This window comes from Bacillus rossius, chromosome 1, assembly GCF_032445375.1.
Source record: "Bacillus rossius redtenbacheri isolate Brsri chromosome 1, Brsri_v3, whole genome shotgun sequence".
Taxonomy (NCBI): Eukaryota; Metazoa; Arthropoda; class Insecta; order Phasmatodea; family Bacillidae; genus Bacillus; species Bacillus rossius.
Genome location: NC_086330.1, coordinates 120,511,094 through 120,531,489, shown reverse-complemented (window position 1 = coordinate 120,531,489; position 20,396 = coordinate 120,511,094). Strand labels below are relative to the sequence as shown.

At 39.2% G+C, this 20,396-nt stretch overlaps 1 protein-coding gene across 5 annotated transcripts in view; it reads left to right on the top strand.

The window, feature by feature from the left end:
* The window catches only part of LOC134543335 (dual oxidase maturation factor 1-like), a 51,390-nt gene extending 31,552 nt beyond the window's left edge, over positions 1 to 19,838 (top strand). For all 5 annotated transcript variants that reach the window (XM_063388330.1, XM_063388322.1, XM_063388314.1 and 2 more), the window contains exons 8-11: positions 9,888 to 10,004; positions 17,346 to 17,455; positions 18,015 to 18,145; positions 19,215 to 19,838. In XM_063388330.1, coding sequence (XP_063244400.1) covers positions 9,888 to 10,004; positions 17,346 to 17,455; positions 18,015 to 18,145; positions 19,215 to 19,263 — 407 coding nt within the window. In that variant the 3' untranslated portion in view covers positions 19,264 to 19,838. The remainder of the gene's footprint in view (positions 1 to 9,887; positions 10,005 to 17,345; positions 17,456 to 18,014; positions 18,146 to 19,214) is intronic.
* Positions 19,839 to 20,396: the final 558 nt, after the last annotated feature.

Here is a 20,396-nt window from a genome sequence, read left to right as displayed (position 1 = left end):
CTGGCGGCAGCGGCTTCATGACGCATAAGCTCACCCCTCCCTCCTCTCAGTAACATTCTCCAAGGCTAGCTCATCCCTCCCAGACACACAAACCATCTAGTGTCCTCCCTTATAACACCCCAACTTCGCTCCCCTTTGGAAAACCTTCAGTGTGAAAATGCTCTTTTCACCCTCCCTTCTCCCGTAAAATTGGACTATTATGAGGGAGGGGTAAGACCGTTGTAAATTATTTTGGACCCCTCCCTCCCCACTAAAACACGCCCAAAAAAAAGTATGTCAAAATATGTCACTTTTCTCACCAAGTTCGAGTTTAGTCATCTCTGGCAAGGAATTTACAAGCTTTCAAACTTAAATATAAATGTATTTTAATAGCAAGGGTCCTATGAAAAGGCATGTAGAATCCCGCTGATGCGACCCCTCACGGTTTCTGGAAAAACGGAATGATCGCAATAGAGAATTCTGGCCAAGTTCAACCCCCCCCCCCAAATATATCCAAATACATAAAATACTCGCGCTAAAGGAATTCACGTCACGTGAGTTCGGCTATGCTAGCCGGCTGGTGGTTATATTCAATCAAAACGTGGCGAAGGAACTTGTGTGGATCAGGTAGAAAACATTCGGCTATAAATGAATGATATAAGAACAATGCTATCCTGAAATGCTGTGACATGTTTTTGGAGTAGATAATCACAGCGACAGACTGACAGGATGCGCTCCCGCCCTTGCCGTCAGCGATTTTTATTTTGACAGCTCAAGCATCATTTCACGTCCCTTTGCAGCGCAAAAAAAAAATTTAAAAAAAAAAACACGGAATGCAGATGGAATAGTAACTATGCAGTAAAATTAATATATTTACGGCCCTGCTAATTTTTTCTATTCAATAAAATTCGAGGTATTAGTGATTTTACAGCAGAAACTGCTGTGTGACTAATTAACAAATTGTATCATAATAACTTAAACTTATAAAGTATTTATTAACGGCGAAGGACAGTCGTATAAGCCCATAAAAATATTTATTTTACCGAGAATGGACTATACAATCTGTCTTTTGTCACATGCGGTGTGGGAGGGAAGGAGGATGCTGGCCGGTTGAGTTTCTTACGCTCTCACAGAAGCTACCACAGCGGCTTTTCGTGCGGGCGGGTAAGATAACATGACAGCTGAGACGGCTTTTCGTGCGATAGTGGACGCGCCGAGCTTGGCTAGACACTGCCGCGTTGACAGTCCAGCTATCGCCAAGATAAACGTGAACACATAGCGCCCAACAAAGTGTAACAGACTTGTTTTTCAGCCGATTTTACTCAAATTTTCGACTTTCTCTGCTCAAATTTTTCACGGTTTCTCAAAAAACGGTCGTATAAATGGAATGGACGCATCAGAGGGGGGTCGCATCGGCGGGATTCTACTGTACCGAATAAAATGAAGCTGTTGTCACCAAACAAAGCATAAAACGGCCTAATGCGTGGTCGCTGCGTTATTGCTCGCGCGAGAGGCGAGATGTGGAATGTTAGAAGAAAGATAAATGCAGGGGAGACAGACGGCAGCCTGTGTGTTTCCTGCGTGGGGAATAAGTGGCGTAGTTTTTTTTTTTTCTGGGAGAAAAGCGACCTTTTTCTATCAACCTACGGGAAAAGATAATTGCTTGAGCTGTCAAAATAAACATCGCTGCGGCAGTTAATACAAGTCGGCACTCGGCAAGAGAAACGCAGTAACACGCTACTCACCAAAAGAAACTTTTTTTCTGTCCTATTTTCTTCGGTTTTTCAGAAATTTTTTCACGGTTCCTCGAAATCGGGTTGTAATAGAGAGGTGGTCGCAATAAATGGGGTCGCAACAAAAAGGTTTTACTGTAAAGGGCGGGGTTTTCGTTGAATGCTCGGAATTTAAGGGCGCCACCGTGCAACGGGCACGGACCCATGTGAGACGTGATTTTAATTTCCCCCTGAAGCCAGCCTAGTACTAATACCTGCCCGCTCTCAGCGTCGGGCACGCTATTCCCTACGCCGTAGGCTCTTAGGCCTCCCACACGCCGTCACACTCAAGATGGTCACACATATTTTAAAAAAAAATAGACATTTAAATTTATTCGCCCTTATTTATTTGGCCAACTTTGATTACACACGCACACAATTTAAACTGTAACAAACGCCCGCGGCACGAATCGGTTTAATTGCAGTGACCAACCACGTGGTTACACATCGACTTACGTATAATGCTTAGGAAAAAGACCAATAATGGTCACAATGTTATTATTAAAACAGTCCCCCGACCGAGAGAAGCTCCGAGGACTCTAAACGAAAAAGATTTAAAGAGAATTAAAGGCGAACAGAGTTACTATGCAAAGATGAACAAGCGGTGAGCTCCCCGGAATGCTGAAGCATCTACTCTCGGTCGTTGATGGCGGTAGACTGGGGGGAGCTCTCAGCTACAAGGATCCACAATGGCATCCTCCCGCCGAAACAATTGCCGTTAATGGTATTTTCAATTTCGTTCCACGGGGAACTTAAGTAACATGAAAAAGATTCTTAAAAAATGATGTGACATTTACTGAATATTAAAAAAGGATAGTAAAAATTACAAGTATTAAGGAATATATTTAAATAGTGTCTGGCTTCGGTTTCTTTTGGTGTACTTCGTGAATCTCCGGAAACGTCCTTATATTTTAATACATAAACTCTAAATAAAAGTACATAAAACCCTCCCGGCCTATCTGTCGTCACGTCACACTCGGTAAACAATAAAAACAATTTACAATGATGCATTTATTTATATTTAGGGGTGCGGCGCACTGGCTCTACAGCGCCCTCTTGCCGGGCAACCAACACACACACACACACACACACACGCACGCGTTAACGGGAGGTTTGAATGGAGGGTGGTGGTGTTTGGGCGGTGGCATATTGGACTCAAAAGGGGCCGCTGGCCCGGACGATGTCAAATTTTTTAAGAAATTACCAAATAACAAGGTGCAAGTACTGAGGGCGTACCGGTGTTGAGGTGAGAATATCGGTGGAAATTAATGGGCGCCACCACGTGAGTGGGCACGTGGACCCGGCTGAAAGACTCTAACTCAGGGCGTTACGTGGCCCGTGTGCGGCGAGATATTAGCCCTCCAGATGTTATACGCAGCTCCTGTCCCTAACTAAGCCCGCTCTCAGCGTTGGGCACGCTTCTAATTTCCGCAGTGGGCTCTCAGGGCGTCCCACACGCCGCTGACCAGGTTAGGGACCCACGTGGCCCCCCGAACACAAAACACGTAACACAGTTAATTGGCTTTTATTCTACTCACGGTACACGTCCTTACACGATCCTCCACTGATACAACGCCCGAGGCACGAATCAGATTAGGTGAGGAGGCGGACCACGCACGTGGTCGCCTCAAGGTAGAGACACGACCGCCCTCGGCCGGCGGGAGAGAGAGACTGGGTTGAGCTCATGGCTTGCAGGTGGCAACATGGCGTCCTTCGCGCCGAACACAACTACCGTTACAACTTTGCTGTAGCGTGCCCCGGGTTACTATTATAAAATACATAAATCCTTTTACAATAATTATTAGATTACTTCCATGTCCAGACCGTCTGTAATGATTACTTATAAACATAAAACAGGGTTCAAATGAGTTTCATGTTAGTTCCTCCGTCGCCCGCTAGGGAGCGTCCTTGTTCGTGCTTGGACTTATAAAATAACAAAAGGATCATGAAGTTATTAATTAAAATACATACATGCATAGCCATCATTACACTGTTTTGGGGCGGAAAGAAAAAGGATTACAATATTAATTAACATATTTAGGGGTGCGGCGCACTGCATCTAAGTGCCCTCTGGCCTGGCTAGAAACACACGCACACACGCACGCACGAGCGGGAGGTTTGAATAGAGATGGTGGTTGGGCGGTGTCATATCGGGCTCAAAGGGGCCGCAGGCCCGGACGACGTCAGTACTTTGTGCCCTTCTGTCCTGAAAACGGAATATGGTTCCACAACAGGTATGCACAGACACTTAACACAACATCTGAAGGAAAAAAATGAGTTGGCCATTCTTCAAGAAAAATACACATCTTTCAAATTATAAAGCAGAAGTGAGAAAAAGTCAGTTAAATCAGATGTACCAACAAATCAGCCCAAGCTAGCTAATTTTGTCACCTGGGGTATTGACCACCCCAAGCAAAAGGCTTTGACAAAAGAAGTAGGTAAATGGTTAGCAAATGGTTGCCATCCATACAGCATTGTTGATGAAAGAGGCCTAAAAAATGTTTTAAATTGGCTCAGCCTCTGTACAGTCTGCCATCGAGCAAAACATTCAGCAGAAAAATAATTCCAGGGTTGTACGAAGAAACTGTCAACAGTTTTAATGCTAAAATAGGCAGTGCCATTTCCACTGTGTCATCTCTAGCGTTCACAACAGACTTGTGGTCGTCGAGAAGTAATCTTGCATTCTTGTCAGTTACTATGCACTACATGGAGCAAGATTTCAGTCTTCAGTCTCATTGTCTAGGTTCATTTCATTTCTCTGGTGACAACACTGCTTATGCTATATGCGAGAAATTCAAAGAATGCTTACAGAAATGGAATCTGAGTGATACATTCAACACATTGCCTGTATTTCTAGTGACTGACAATGCAAGGAACATGAAGGCTGCAGTCTCATTATTAAAACCCTTCAGTCACTTGCAATGTTTTGCACATACTTTACAGCTTATATTGTCTGATTCATAGAAGAGTTCCGCATAAATACAAGATTTGGTTAAAGCATGCAGATCTATAGTTGGTTACTATAAGCATAACACTAGAGGCATGGAGAGGCTTCATAAAATTCAAAATCAATTGAGATTGCCAGAACTTGGAGTGATTCAAGACTGTGAAACACGCTGGAATTCTGAATATCTTATGCTTGAACGGTTACTGACCATTAAGAATGGTTGATACATATGTGAAAATTCTCAAACCTCTTTATCAGGCAACAGTGGAGGTATGTGGTGAAAGGACACCGACAAGTTCAATTGTTATTCCAATTATTTATTTAATAACAAACAAACTGGACAAGTATTGTGCTGTAAATGATCATGGAATTGGGAAAACATTTGGGCACAATTTGCTACTGTCACTTAAATCAAGGTTTCCTGCTTACAAAACAAAGCAACCATATTAGTCAGCCATGATGCTAGATCCCCGCTTCAAGCACATTCTTCTAGACAAGCATGAGAAGGATGCAGCTATTCATTTCCATACACAGCAGAGCCAGGCACAATCCTACAAGACTGAGCATAACCATGCCAGTAAGTAAACCATTAATAAATAACCATTTATTCCAGTAATAAAAAATTCAATTTTTTTAGACTATGTTTTCAATCTGTTTTTGTTTCAGCTTCACAAAGGCCTGCTCCACAGAATCCTGGCTCTCTATGGGAGGAGTTTGGCTTGCTGGCTTCTCAAGCTCAAAAATAATCTACTACTACTACAAATCTCTTCTGTCAGAACTTGGACATGTACCTGTGTGAACCTGTTATAGACATAACGGAGGATCCTTTTTTTGTGGTGGAAAAATAATATAACCCAATTTCCAACACTCAAAAACATTGTCTTGAGTTCTTTTGGCATACCAGCAACAGAGGTTGCCAGTGAACGGGTTTTTTCTAGTGTTGGCAATATTGTCAGTGCCAAAAGAGGAAAATTAACAAGTGAACATGTCTTTCCTTTTTTGTGATTTGGACTATAATGTGGATGGTTTATTAAAAAAAAAGACTTGAAAATACGGACATTTTAAAAGTAAATATAATTTTCTGTACCTCAAGCTAAGAGACAATTTTCTGCTCTTGATCCCGATCCCGAAAATCTAATGTATTTCTCGACCGAATCCCGTTCCAAAGTAAAAATGCTATTCTCGTCCACCTCTAGTGAAAATACAACCATACAGTAAGTCAAATTAGTAATACCAAACTAACCTCTAAATCTACTGGCTTTTTGGTTTCTAATAACTTTGATGGTATTTGAAGAACATTCTGCTTCTTTTTTCTCTTTTCATTGTTTATTTCTGTACCACATGCGAATTCTACCACATATCTCCCTCTTTGCATCAATCCAGACATCGTTAAAATTTACAACACAACTATTACCTACTTATTACATTCCAACAGCTGTTTGATTTCACAATATTATTACTGTACAATCACCATAATATCACTTGGTTCTTTTTAAATCAAGAAAGAAAATACACATTAAATTTTCTTTAAACAGAACCAACCGCCAAATGTCACTTGTTTCAGTTAAATAAAAGTAGAAAACCTCTATGCAAAATGGTTGTTGGTTCAAGTGCTCTCAGATAGCAGCACAGCCCCTAGATATCACTTGGGTCTTTTTTTTTTTTTTTTTTTTTTTTTTTTTTTTTTTTTTTTTAAGAATTTTTTTTTTTTTTTTTAAGAATTTAGTGTGTTTCATGCATTCATTTATGGGTACATCTCAAAAATGTAAAAAATGGAGCTTGGTTATTTTTATATAAAAGCCGTCCATGTTAAAGTAGAGTCGTGATTGTAACAACCCAGATTACAGCCTTCCTCATGCAATCCAGTAATAATCATTGGTTATAATTTTTTTTGTTGTGAAATTTCAGGTTAAGTTTTCAAATGATGTAAAGTTTTTTTTTTTCTTTTTCGAAGTTAGACGTAAAGTGTTTCACCAAGTTTATTGTTTTTATTTTTAAAATTCATAAGTTTATTTTTGAAGTAATTTTTTTTGCTGGCTTTATTGTGTGGGAAGGCATGCTGACGTAATTCTCCTTCGTTTTTCCACGACCGAGGCTTTGTTTCACACGATTGGCGTGTGAGTCACTGTCACGGGAGTGAGAAAGAGACAAAATCACTGCATTGTGGGAACAGAGATATTCATTTCGTGGAAGCCTCTGTTACCATGCGCCGTGATTGGCTGAGTATTATGTCAGCGAGCCCAGGACACTGCCCTTACAAAGGGAAGGAAGGCTGTAAAGTCAGTCATTGTCTGAGCACCGTGCCGAGAGGTCGTGGTCGGGCGATGGCTCGCATCATTTAGCAATGTTATATTGAACTACAACTTTGGGGCTACTGTCCGGGAGACGCCTAAGAAACTTTATTTTTATTTCGGACATTTAAATTAATTTGATTTTTTTTTTACCGTAGTTGTGGGCAAAGCTCACAGCGAGGCGACAAAGGGTTTTGTCCAGCCGTCACTGCCCGGAACTTATCCGGGCAATATAATGTAATTTGTAATAAGTCTACGTGTTTTTCTCTTTTATGGATGTACAATTTTTTTTTTTTTTCGTGCTCTGTTGTACGAAATATAGTGTTATTTTTCAATGAATAAAAAAAAAAAAACAGGCAATACCGTGTTTTCTTGTATAATCGTCGCACATTTTATTCTAAAATCAAGTTTGAAAAGTAGGGGTGCGACGATTATGAGGGAAAAATTTTTTTTGTTAGGTAAAGTTATTCATAAAAACAAAACCTGTTCATGGAAAGTACATTTATTTAAAAAAAGGTGGAGTATACAATAGCACGTCAAACAATCTATATTAATAATTCCTTAAAAGAAAACCTTTCTTCAACTTGAAATAGAATAACCAAAACTCAAACGCGAACGCAAGCCACTTGAATCTGACGTGAACTAACGTGTCGTACTACACACTTGCCACGAAAGAATGCGGGCTATTAAATGTAGTTTTACTCGGCACCTGACAGAGAGCGCGCGTTGCATCCAATCGGCGAGATATCGATATTCGACTACGTGCGCGCGCTCTATACGGGAAGCAACATAACCAAACATGAATAATGCGCTGACTACATTGTTATAACCAGTACGCCGCGGTAACGCAGACAATCATATAAAGGAAATACCTTTTAAAAACGTCTTTAAAAGAAAATTTACACGTCAGACAACTTTGTATTTTCGTTATGTAAATAAATAAGTAGTAATGACCGAAATTAAATTTTAGATTATACCTACACCGCGGCGACGCAGACAATCAGATTAATGAAATTACGTTTAAAAACGTCTTTATAAGAAAATTAACACATCAAACAACTTAGTATTTTTCCGTTAATTTATTAAGTGGTAATGACCGAATAAATATTAGATTTATACTTTAAAATACATTGTTTTATACGTAAAAGATACCTACACAAAGCGCTCTGCATCTACTAGCGGGACCAAAAAAAACATCATGCAACGTTTACGCGAAAAGTTTTTTTATCCCAATTTTGACAGCCTAAAATATGGTTGCGACGATTACGCATGTGCGACCATTATGCGATAAAACACGGTACATCGAACATTGTGTATAAATTTCTTCTTTTTTCGTGACCTGCAACCTGTATGTTCCACTCATCACCTAATTTGAGCTAGCCGGAAGTGGTGAGTGGTAACATTTGGCGCCCAACATGGGGCAAGTCTTGGTATGCAAGTAAACCATAATTATTATATTGCAAGTAATTTTTAAATCTGTGATATCTTCTTGGATATTCATTTAAATCATAAGGTGTGAAAGTAGTTTTGATTTAAATTAAACACCTAATGTAACTAACATATATAATTATATAAGGATTAATACTATGTCTGTAAAAATAGCTTCGCAAAACTCATTATTTTGTAACCAATTGAAATATAAAAATGATTAATGTGGGAATCCTTAGAAGATAGACATAAGTTATTGTGAACTTTCTGTAGGTCTTTTTAAGACCTCCAATTCTGTAGTATATTAATTTGATGTATCATTTGAAACAAGATGACAAAACTTAACTTCTAGACCAGGTCATGGGGTGCTCTGCTCACCTAAGCAGACTGAATTGCCATTGGTGCTTTTACAGTATAATTGTGTATAGAGTTATTGTTGATTACATTTCTAATGTGGAATACTGCGTAAATAAAAACCATCTTACCAGAAATTGTGAGTACTTTATCTGCTTGACCACGTGTGCAAGGGACCAAGGCATGAGGGATGCCTGGAAACCCGACTGACGACTATCATTCAGTTTCATAACAGTGTGCCCACCACTCAGAGAGGGGTGGTAGGGTACAAATAAGATCATAGGGGAAATCGAGCCTAACACCCACATGAGCCACGTCACAGCTCTGTAGTAGAGTCTTCAGTCAGGTCCACGTGCCCTTCCACGTGGTGGCGTCCAAGTCCACAACTAGTAATCCGTCTAACTAAATACGCAGATTCTCCCAGACATCAACTTAAAAAACATTTTGTACCAAACAAACTGCTTAGCATTATAACTCCTGTGTACTTTCTACTATGAAAATACTTTGCATTAATGAAAGTTTTTATTTACAAGGTTTGTATTAATGAGGTTTTTACTAAGTGCTAAAAAATTATCATATGCTTGTGGTACACTTTTACATATTTTGCACATCTGCATTACCAGGCCTGGTGTTGCAAGAACCCTACGTGTTAAGGTGGGAGCAAACAGTGTGAAAATATCCAAGTCGTACAGCAGTCATTCAGTGTCCATTCATTTTAACATACACAAACAATGTTTGATTAGGTAATCATGTGATGGTTTCAGTTTCACACAACAAGCTGTCTTCTTCTTGCCAGGAAGCAGAACTCTCGCTTGAGGACCATGGTGGTTGAGTGTTCAAATCACTTGCCTCCATCAAGGTGATCCGAGTTCGAATCCCAGTTAGGTTAAACCTGGATATTTAGTGGGAAATGGGGGTTTCCTTGGGATACTTCCGTGTACCCAAGCCATTTATTCCATTAACGCACCGTTATCATCCCGTTACCCCTCATCCTCTCAAATGACGATGTTAATTGTACATTAAGCGCTCATTCATTCAGTCTGGTCTCTCTCTTGAGTTAGTGTGTGTACAGCCATTGACCAGGACGTGAGTAAATCCTTTTTGCATGTGTTTCAGGTGTTGTTTGCACCCTCGTTGGTCTGCTACTGCTGTTGCTGGACTGCAGATTCCCAGATGAGATCAGCACGTTCTTTGGCATCGACCCTCTTGCTGAGTACGAGGAGTACCACTTGAGTAAGTGTTGCACCAGCTCAGTACTTCTGCCCCCTTAAAGGCAGTCACTAGCAAATGTACCGACATTTCATTGCTTATTGAAATTAAATTCGTTATTTGGTGTCCACATTGTGGTGATCACTGAAGTTTAAACTACTGGTTCAAATCATCCAAGTTGTGTTAACCCTGTAGTTTTCCTACACTTTAATACATCTGATGTATTTTTATGTAAGTGTAAGTCTCAATATATAAAATGCCCGGTAAGGTAAAATATTACTGATAGGAAATTACTGTTCTGGCGAAATAATCACTACCTAAAATTAGCGCCAAATTAATTTAGGTAATTGTATTTCCTAAAAACTTCAAATTAAGTAATACAATATTGAAACACGTATTCTTTTCAGATCAAGTCATTGATAACAAACTTTACCTATTAACTCAATGGTATTCTAAAATTCATCAATGAAAAGAAAAAAATTTCAATAAAAATCCTTAAATTTTAAGTAAATTACAACTAATTAATTAATTGTATCCAAACCTGGTTACTGGCAGAAACTTAAATACAGTCAAACCTCTCTGAAACGACCCCTCACGATTCCCAGGAATAGGGTCTTAATAGAGGGGGGGTCGTAATAGATGTTTTCCGAAATTTTCAGTTGATTTCAACCCTCCCCAAACCGCTACTCGCTAAGAAACCAGCCGTACAATGGCAGGATGCTGTCACTCACAATGCTAGACGGCTTTGCTTTAAACCCAATTCAACCTTCATGACAGGCCACCTCTAAAGAAAATATGTCAAAAGACAGTTTATTTTTACTGGTTAGTTTACATGTACGTTTTCTGCTTGCCGTAGTTAAATACACTAGAACCCCGATGTCACGGACCCCGGATTTAACGAAGCAGTGATTTTACAAATACTTTCTCGGGAACCGTCAAAAAATTGGACATTTTGACCAAAATGTGAAAATCAGAAGGAAAAAAAATTAAAAAAAAAACAACATGAAAGATCATTAAAATCTGTTAATTTTAACACACAGCGTATTTTTGTGTTGGCTTTAATACTTCCAATAATGTTCATGTAAGAATAACAAAAAAAATAATGGGACATTTACTTTAAAAATATGGCAGCGGTAGGTTCTGCAATGCGAGTGGGCGCACACTAAGCTCGCCCGGCTGGCTGGCGGCAGCGGCTTCATGACACATAAGCTCACCCCTCCCTCCTCTCGGTAACATTCTTCAAGGCTAGCTCATCCCTCCCAGACACACAAACCATCTAGTGTCCTCCCTTATAACACCCCAACTTCGCTCCCCTATGAAAAACCTTCAGTGAGAAACTGCTCATTTCACCCTCCCTTCTCCCGTAAAATTGGGCTATTATGAGGGAGGGGTAAGACAGTTGTAAATATTTTCGGACCCCTCCCTCCCCACTAAAACACGCCCAAAAAAAAGTATGTCATAATATGTCACTTTTCTCACCAAGTTCGAGTTTAGTCATCTCTGGCAAGGAATTTACAAGCTTTCAAACTTAAATATAAATGTATTTTAATAGCAAGGGTCCTATGAAAAGGAATATACAGTAGAATCCCGCTGATGCGACCTGATCCTCACGGTTTCCGGAAATACGGACTTATAAACGGAATGGTCGCAATAGAGAATTCGGGCCAATACCCCCCCCCCCCCCCCCCTTAATATAATCAAATACATAAAATACTCGCGCTAAAGGAATTCGTGTCACGCGATTTCGGCTATGCTAGCCGGCTGGTGGTTATTTTCGTTCAAAACGTGGCGAAGGAACTTGTGTTGATCAGGTAGAAAACATTCGGCTATAAACGAAAGATATAAGAACAATGCTATCCTGAAATGCTGTGACATGTTTTTGTAGTAGATAATCACAGCGACAGACCGACAGGATGCGCTCCCGCCCTTTCTGTCAGCAATTTTTATTTTGACAGCTCAAGCAATTATCATTTCACGTCCCTTCGCAGCATAAAAAAAAAAAAAAAATAAAAAAACACGTTGGAATGCAGATGGAATAGTAACTATGCAGTAAAATTAATATATTTACGGCCCTGCTAATTTTTTCTATTCAATAAAATTCGAGATATTAGTGATTTTTCAGCAGAAACTGCTGTGTGACTAATAAACAAATTGTATCATAATAACTTAAACTTATAAAGTATTTATTAACGGCGAAGGACAGTCGTATAAGCCCATTAAAATATTTATTTAACCGAGAATGGACTATACAACCTGGCTTTTGTCATACGCGGTGTGGGAGGGAAGGAGGATGCTGGCCGGACAAGTTTCTTACGCTTTTGCAGAAGCTACCACAGTGGCTTTTCGTGCGGGCGGGTAAGATAACATGACAGCTGAGACGGCTTTTCGTGCGATAGTGGACGCGCCGAGCTTGGCTAGACACTGCCGCGTTGACAGTCCAGCTCTCGCCAAGATAAACATGAACACACAGTGCCCAACAAAGTGTAACAGACTTGTTTTTCAGCCGATTTTACTCAAATTTTCGACTTTCTCTGCTCAAATTTTTCACGGTTTCTCAAAAAACGGTCGTATAAACGGAATGGACGCATCAGAGGGGGGTCGCATCGGCGGGATTCTACTGTACCGAATAAAATCAATCTGCTGTCACCAAACAAAGCATAAAACGGCCTAATGTGTGGTTGCTTCGTTATTGCTCGCGCGAGAGGCGAGCAGTGGAATGTTAGAAGAAAGATAAATGCGGGGGAGACAGACGGCAGCCAGTGTGTTTCCTGCGTGGGGAATAAGTGGCGTAGCCCTTTTTTTTTTATGCTGGGTGAAGCGACCTTTTTCTATCAACCCACGGGAAAAGATAATTGCTTGAGCTGTCAAAATAAACATCGCTGCGGCAGTTAAAAGAAGTCGAGGCGGGCGTGCATCCAGTTGGTCGCTGTGTATTATCAACCGATAGTAATCAAAATCAAGAGAAATCCAGCAGGTAGCTTTGCCTTAACTGCGTACCACACTAGACACTCGCAAAAAGCTAAACGTAAACACGTTGCCACAAAAACCTTTATCTGCACCCTGCCGGCAAAGGGACGTGGAATGGGGGTTGTTAAGCGCTGACAGCGGTCTACAGGAAGTGGTATCTATTTTTAGTTATGCACTGTCTACGGCAGTACAGCACCCGGCAAGAGAAACGCAGTAACACGCTGAGGGCTATCTTCTCGACTGCTTCACGGGGAAAGATGTTTATATGGGCGCCACCACGTGAAATGGGCACGTGGACCCCGGCTGATCCTCTCTCTCAGGGCGTGACGTGACCCATGTGGGACGAGTTACCAGCCCTATTGATTCGCTTATGTCGATCTACACTGAACCTGGCCCGCTCTAGGCGTCGGGCACGCCACACTCGTACAAAGGTTGGATTCTCATTACGTAAAATATAACTCACGACTCAGTTAAAATTTAGGTTTAATAACATAACTCACGCCTCCCTACACGTTATCCATTAAAACAGTAAAAAGCCTGGGCACGGATCAGCTTAGGTAAAGCATGGGCCAACCATGTGGCCATGCGCTATGAGTCTCCTGTGGACTGCGACAAATAAGTTCGTAACGAGTTATATAAATATTTAGTTAAACGTCCCACCGACCGAGAGCGGCCCCGAGGGCTAGAGATTGAAATTATTTAGGAATAAATTATAAAACAGAAATAATTGATCAGATGCACAAAGATTGCGGCCCCCGGGGTGCTGACGCGTCTACTCTCGATGGCTGTTGAAGAGGAACTGGCTACACTACCCTCGCAATGGCGCCTTTCCGCCGTACAAAAACCGTTACGTTAATTAATGATCCCATGCCCCGGCAAAAGTGAAGATAATTACAAAACACATCATTTAATTACAAAACACAATACTCTTAATTAAAAACCATTAACACTTCTGTAATTATTTAACGTGGGACTTAAAAGAATCACAACTGAGGTCAAGTTCCGGTCCGTGCGGATTCGTCCGCGCAACGTCTTTAAAACTAGAATGTATTATTAAATTAAGTAAAAGAGCACGTTGGCTTGAACATAAAAACACTGGGGCTAAAAATAAAAGGTTACAATAGTTAATTAGCTACATAATTAGGGGCCGTCGCACTGCTTCTACAGCGCCCTCATGAGGGAGGTCCTGGCGCGCAATTCAAAACAAACACACGTTTGCGGTCAAATGCCGGGAGGGAAAAGTGAGGAAGGGAGCGGAGCCTGTCCAGGCTCAGGGCGAAGCCCCGACCGACGTCAACGCTACTACCACAAAAAACTTATTTTCTGTCCGATTTTCTTCGGATTTTCGGCAATTTTTTCACGGTTCCTCAAAATCTGGTTGTAATAGAGAGGTGGTCGCAATAAATGGGGTCGCAACAAAAAGGTTTTACTGTACTGCTACTGAAGAAAACTATCACAGTCCAGATAGTACGCAGCGAAGTATCAGATACAGTCTTGTAGTAGTATGTGGTAGAATTAGATTACAATCAGCGACTCTTCATTTAACTAATCGCTTATTAATGTCTTTACTAGGGTCAATTACACATTCACTAAACTTGCTGGAAAACAAGTCTTTAGTCTCGAAGAAAGTTGTTTCAAATTTCAGTATTATATGATGAATTTGAGGTTTTATTTAAAATAATTTTAGTTCATGAAGATACCTCTAAATTGTCATAATTTCAGTAGTTCATACGAAGATTCACCAGAGAAACCATATACATCAGTCCATTATCACTGAAAGTGATCAATAATCTTGATGTTACAATATTTAAAAAAAAATCCTGAGTATTGTTAAAAATAAGACTTACCTTCGTAGATAGTCTTTAAAACTTCAGGGTAGGACTCAAATTAATAAATATATTAAAACATACAAATTGACAGTCCTTTTCAGTCTTGTTCATCTAAAGTTTTTTTAAAGCTAAAAATGTTCTTAATAATATCTTCACAAAGAGTATTTAGTCTATGGAACAAAACATAAAAGTTTCCACAGAGATGTTATGAACAAGCATAGAGAAATGCTGTAATTTTGAAAGAAAATAATATAACTGGTGTTATCAAAAAAATACACTAATTAAGTTGTCTATTAACAAAATTCAGGACAATTTCATTACAGTATTAAAAATGGATTCACAATTGAGCAAATATGCAATAGTTTTGAGGTTTTTGATGGGTTCTGCAAATTATATTGTTTCTTCATCATGTTGTCCATAGTGTTGGGACTCTGCCACTGTTCTTTAGTTAGGATGGAGATAGTCAGTAACGATGTTATCGCCTGGCCATGGTGTGCATCGCTGCAGAGGTTAAACCCGGCCTCAGGGCTGCTTCAAGAACTACTGGTTCCATCATTGGTGCGCCTTCCTGGCTGCCTTGTTTTCTCTGCAACCCCTCCCCTCCCCTCCTCCTCCTTAACCACAATCGTGTCATGAATCCGTCTCAGCTTTCAAGCTTCTAAGGAAAGCTTCAGTAGTGTAATATATGTAAAAAGACACAAAGTTTTGATAATGAAAACTTGTTTGACATTTTACACCCATTATGTTACACCAAGTAACTATCTGTTGAAATTATTAGTGATATGATAGCACATGCAAGGGAGGCACAGTATTATGTTAAAATATCAAAACAGCTTTAAATAGTATTAGCAATTAAATTGAAAAAAAAATTAATTTTGGGGTGTGACACCAAGCCTTAATATTAAAATTTAATTTTAGAAAAATAGTATCCAAAACAAAAACTGAGAATTTGTTAAGTGTTTGTTTATATTTGTGCAAAATTATGTTTTTTTAAAACAGCTCTAGTTAAAATATGTGGCCAATTGTACAAGCCCCACGATAATGGGTGCCACTCTAATCAAAATATGTGTATTATATGTTATGTGGTCAACTGTAAATAATTATTGTTCTTGCTGGGGTTTTGGCGCCTATTCTCTCCGCAGTAGATCTCAGGAACGCTGATACTGTATCGATTACCCAGACTGCTAATCCAGCTAGCACGTCACTGCATTGTATTACTGGCAGGACAGTAATTATTAAAAGGAAATTTGGTAGTGTTGTGTGACTAGTGGAAATTTGCATTACCTATGACCAATACGTAACTGACATTTACTGTAAATGAAATAGTAATAGTTTGAAAACATACAATTTTAATGGGTTCTTTGATATTGACGTGAAGTTACTGTTAACATGTAATTCAGCAAGAGGAACAACCAAAATAATTTACTGTGTATGTTATAATTTTGTTCAGACCTAGGTGTCAGTAAGTAGATGTAAATGACGTCACAGGAACACATCGACTACCATGCCGGGTCTAGCTATAATCTGTCGGAGGCTTGAGGCTCTCTTCCTAGGACCTCCAGGTGGTCTGCTGCGACACTGGAACACTGGACGCTGGAAGCTGTAATTGGCGAACTACAGAAGATCTGATGTAGTCGGGGGTCTGGCTGAAGAATTGACTTACCTCTCGTCCTAAAAAGTCTGTTTTAATTTGGATCGGTCTCACCAAAACGTCGTGGCCAATCGTAGCTGGCGCTGACATCAGTCGTCCGGAACCACTACGGGGACAAACGGGACCGACGCGGAAGTTGGCACTAGATGTCGCCGATACTCCCTATCTGAGACTTATTCAGTCCAGAACTATTCTCACTAATCGTAGTGTGGAGAATTCTAGATAGCACACGACCGCGGATGACACGAATCTTCAATTCCTCAGGCGGCAACCAAGGCTTTGGTTCGCCCCAGCCCGAGAAACGTCTTCCCGCTGCAAGATGGTGATGGCGTCTCCCCTTTCTTCTTCCTTCTAACTATTTATTTTCAGTCCCTAGCAACCAAGGAGCTATGGAAAAAATCAGCAAACCAAATTAATTGCATAGTGAAATAAAACTTGGATATAAGCGTGTAAGAGTGCTGAACTAAAGCAAATGAATAAAGTTTCCAAAGAATAATGCTTAGATGACCCTGAAGTTAAAAAGGTGTGTTGTCTCTGGCAATTAGATGTGTTATATAGGTTAACTTTGGTTGTCCTCTTTACAGTAAAATAATTAAATACATAAGATCGGCTTATGAAATATACAATTAATGTTACAATAATAATCAAAATAATAATAATATAACTATAAACAGTCGTACTGGTTACACAGCTAAGAATTCTTATGAAACAATATTAGGAACCTATTATACCTAGTAACCAAACAAGCATTGGTAATGCTGTACTAAAGTCATGGACTCATGGAAAGTCATGTAAGCCATTAGAGAATGCCTTAATTACTGAGAAAATTATTGAAGTTGGACTGCTATTTGCTGTACATGATGCATTTAAAAGTGCATATAATTGTTTGTGCACATTGGATAACACCCTTTATTTCAGCTGCAGAAGAACTGACAGTTGTCCGTAGAAGCAAAAATAAGAATTCATCTTTGAACATGGTGACCATTAATGATGGAAAAACACTGCAAAGAGACCCATTCAAAACTCAGGTATGTTGAAATAGGTAAAATGGACATGTTCAATTTATTTAATATCATTTATGAATGTAGTAGAATCGTAAAGTCAAACCATACAGTATTTTGAAATTTTAAAGAAATCGGAATTTATCCTAACATACTCAAATTTAGTTTTGTTTATCAGTTTTCTTGGAAATTCTCTTGTTTGTGGTCTAGAAATAGCTAAAATTTAAATTTACAAAATATTTTGTGCCAAAAAAATTGGGGGAAATAGTGTTTGCTGTGAGAATTATTTAAATTTTAAAATACAGTACCTACTTAGAATATTTTTTCTCTCTCTTATAGTAACAGTTATTCTTGGGCATGTTTAAATGTTTTCTTAATATAGTCCATTATTACCATTCAAAATAGAGTAGTTATTATAAGGTCAAATCATAGTTGTCTCGTATACTATAAATAAAAAAAATTGTCCTAAATGCAGAAGAAACCCATAGGTACTTAACCTTGAACTTGAACACATGAACAGTCGCTGGTAATAATGTAACATCCTACTGCCATGCAATAAAACAGTATGACTGTGATTCCAATGCAGCCAGTTCTGAAACGACGGGCAACTATACGCCTGGGTCAGAAATCCCTGTATCGCAAGCCAACCCTCGATGATGACATGTACCAAGATGTCAGCTATGAAGATGATGCACCACAGTACCAGAATTTACCAAGGTATTTAAAAAAAAAAAAGGTCAATGATGTAAAAAAATTTTACTATTTATAGTGAAGTTATATGTGCCTTAGCTTGCTGTAGGTAGTACAAAATTTCAGAATTCCTGTAACGTTACAAGACTCTGCCCTCCCCAGCTTTTAAGAGTATTTGTTAGAGGACTAAATATTATGTTTTGTCATTCACGTGGATAAGCTGATTATATAGCTTGAAGACCATAGTACCTAGTTTTTTATACTTGTATTTTAATTTTAGTAATATTCTTGTAATTAATTTTGTGTTTTATTATTTCATTTAGAAATGCCTCTTGACTATATTTTTTGCTGTTTTTGACTTAGCTGGCTAGGTTAATATATATGTAGTGTGATTTTCAGTAGTTGATGGCATTTAAATGTTCTTTTTATAATTATATTGTATCCAATACGAAGGCAGTGTTTCTAGGAAAGTCCCCTGTTTGTACTGTTTTGTTTTTTATTCGTACTGTGCTTTGTTTAGTCAGTCTTTGTTCAAGGACGTGCGGGGGTGGAGGCTCATAAATAACATATGAGAGTGCAAGGCCAGAGAATTGCACATCTGGGTGCCAGGGCCATGCCATTGTTAAGATTCAACCTTTGTTTTCATAATTTTTCAGAAGTTTTAACTGGAATATGCAGGCCCCAGACATGCGGCGCAGGCCAGGGTGGTCCGTCAGTCCACCGGGACATAGTTCCCCGTGTATCTTATACCTAGATTACCAAGTCAATATGGACATTATTTTGTTATTGAACAGGACTCAGAGTAATGATCAGCGAAAGAATAAATATTTCATAAAGAATATGCACATTTGTTGTCATGAGAAAAATATAAAAGTTGAAATTGATTTCAAATGATATTTAAATTCAACCATTGAAAGTTTAATAATTATAAACAGAACATTATACCCAACTACCTGCAATTACATATGGGTTGTTATTCAAGTGTTTATGTATGTGCAAGGAATAATCGTCGTCTTAGCCGGGCACGATTGTGACTTGTCACACTCTGATTTCAAGGACTCGTGAAAATTAATTCCACATGCTTGTTTTTTTCCAGTAGAAGCAAGCAGCTGCCTTACAGATCCATAGAAGAAGAAGATGTATAGAGTAGTGCTGGCCTAACTCCTGTGTTATACTGAACAGGATTGAACTCTAAGCAAGCCTCTTCTTTCCTGGCAAAAGCTGCATTATTCTACACTGCTCCATTCATGTGGAAGATACCAGCACTTGCTTCCAGCGCAGTATGCAGCTGGAAGTTACAATTGGATGGCGTGTAACTATAGTGATACGAGTGCAGAAATTAAGAATGCTGATTTTTTTTAAATTTGTTGCAAAACTATTTCATCTTAACATCTTCTGTAGTAAGGTAGGGTAGGTACCTTTTGCAAAGCTGGAGGGACATTAAGTTCTTAAAAAGATCACTATTACACATATTTTACTATGAAAGTGTTTGCAATGAATCAACTAAGTAAATTCACAATTATAGCTCATGTATCACTATTGTTAATCGCAGTCCAATTTATGTTGTTGGTATATAGTATACTCTTATTGTTCTGAACAAACTTAGTAATTAATAGGTCAATTTTTTTTACATGTGTTTACGTGTACTGAATGTGCAATTTGTATTTTAAAGTTTTTCTTTTCTAACTGTGAAAATAAAATATATACCGTGTGAAATTTATTACTAATGCATCCACTTTGATTACTGAATATAGCAAAAGACGAATGCCAACAGATTAATATTATTGCACATTTTGACACAACTTACTACGATCAAATAATATGTACATATACCGTATAAACCCACGTACCACCCGCCCCTGGGTAAGACCCGCATCCTTATTTTTAGAATGCCATGGTGGGAAAAAATGTTTTTATTGCAAATCTGCATGGAAAAAAAATTATTTAGTCGTGATTTCTTTTCCTTTCAAACAGTAACAAATCATAAAGAATTACCAAAAAAAGTACTCTGCTACTTATTACAGCCTCGGCATTTGTGTTAAAAGTGTACAGAAGGCAGGCAACTGCAATGTGGCAACATCGCACGAGTATAAAGTGGCATCGGCATGCGCGCTCGAGAACAACACGCCGTGTGTGCGCCTGACCTTGCCCAGCTCCCAGCTGTTTACTGTTACAATCTTCCACGTCCATTATCATGCGCTGGGCAATGACCTCGTTCAAACAGATAAACAATAAAGCACGCAAGTCCTAGCCACGCATAATAAAAACTATTTTTATT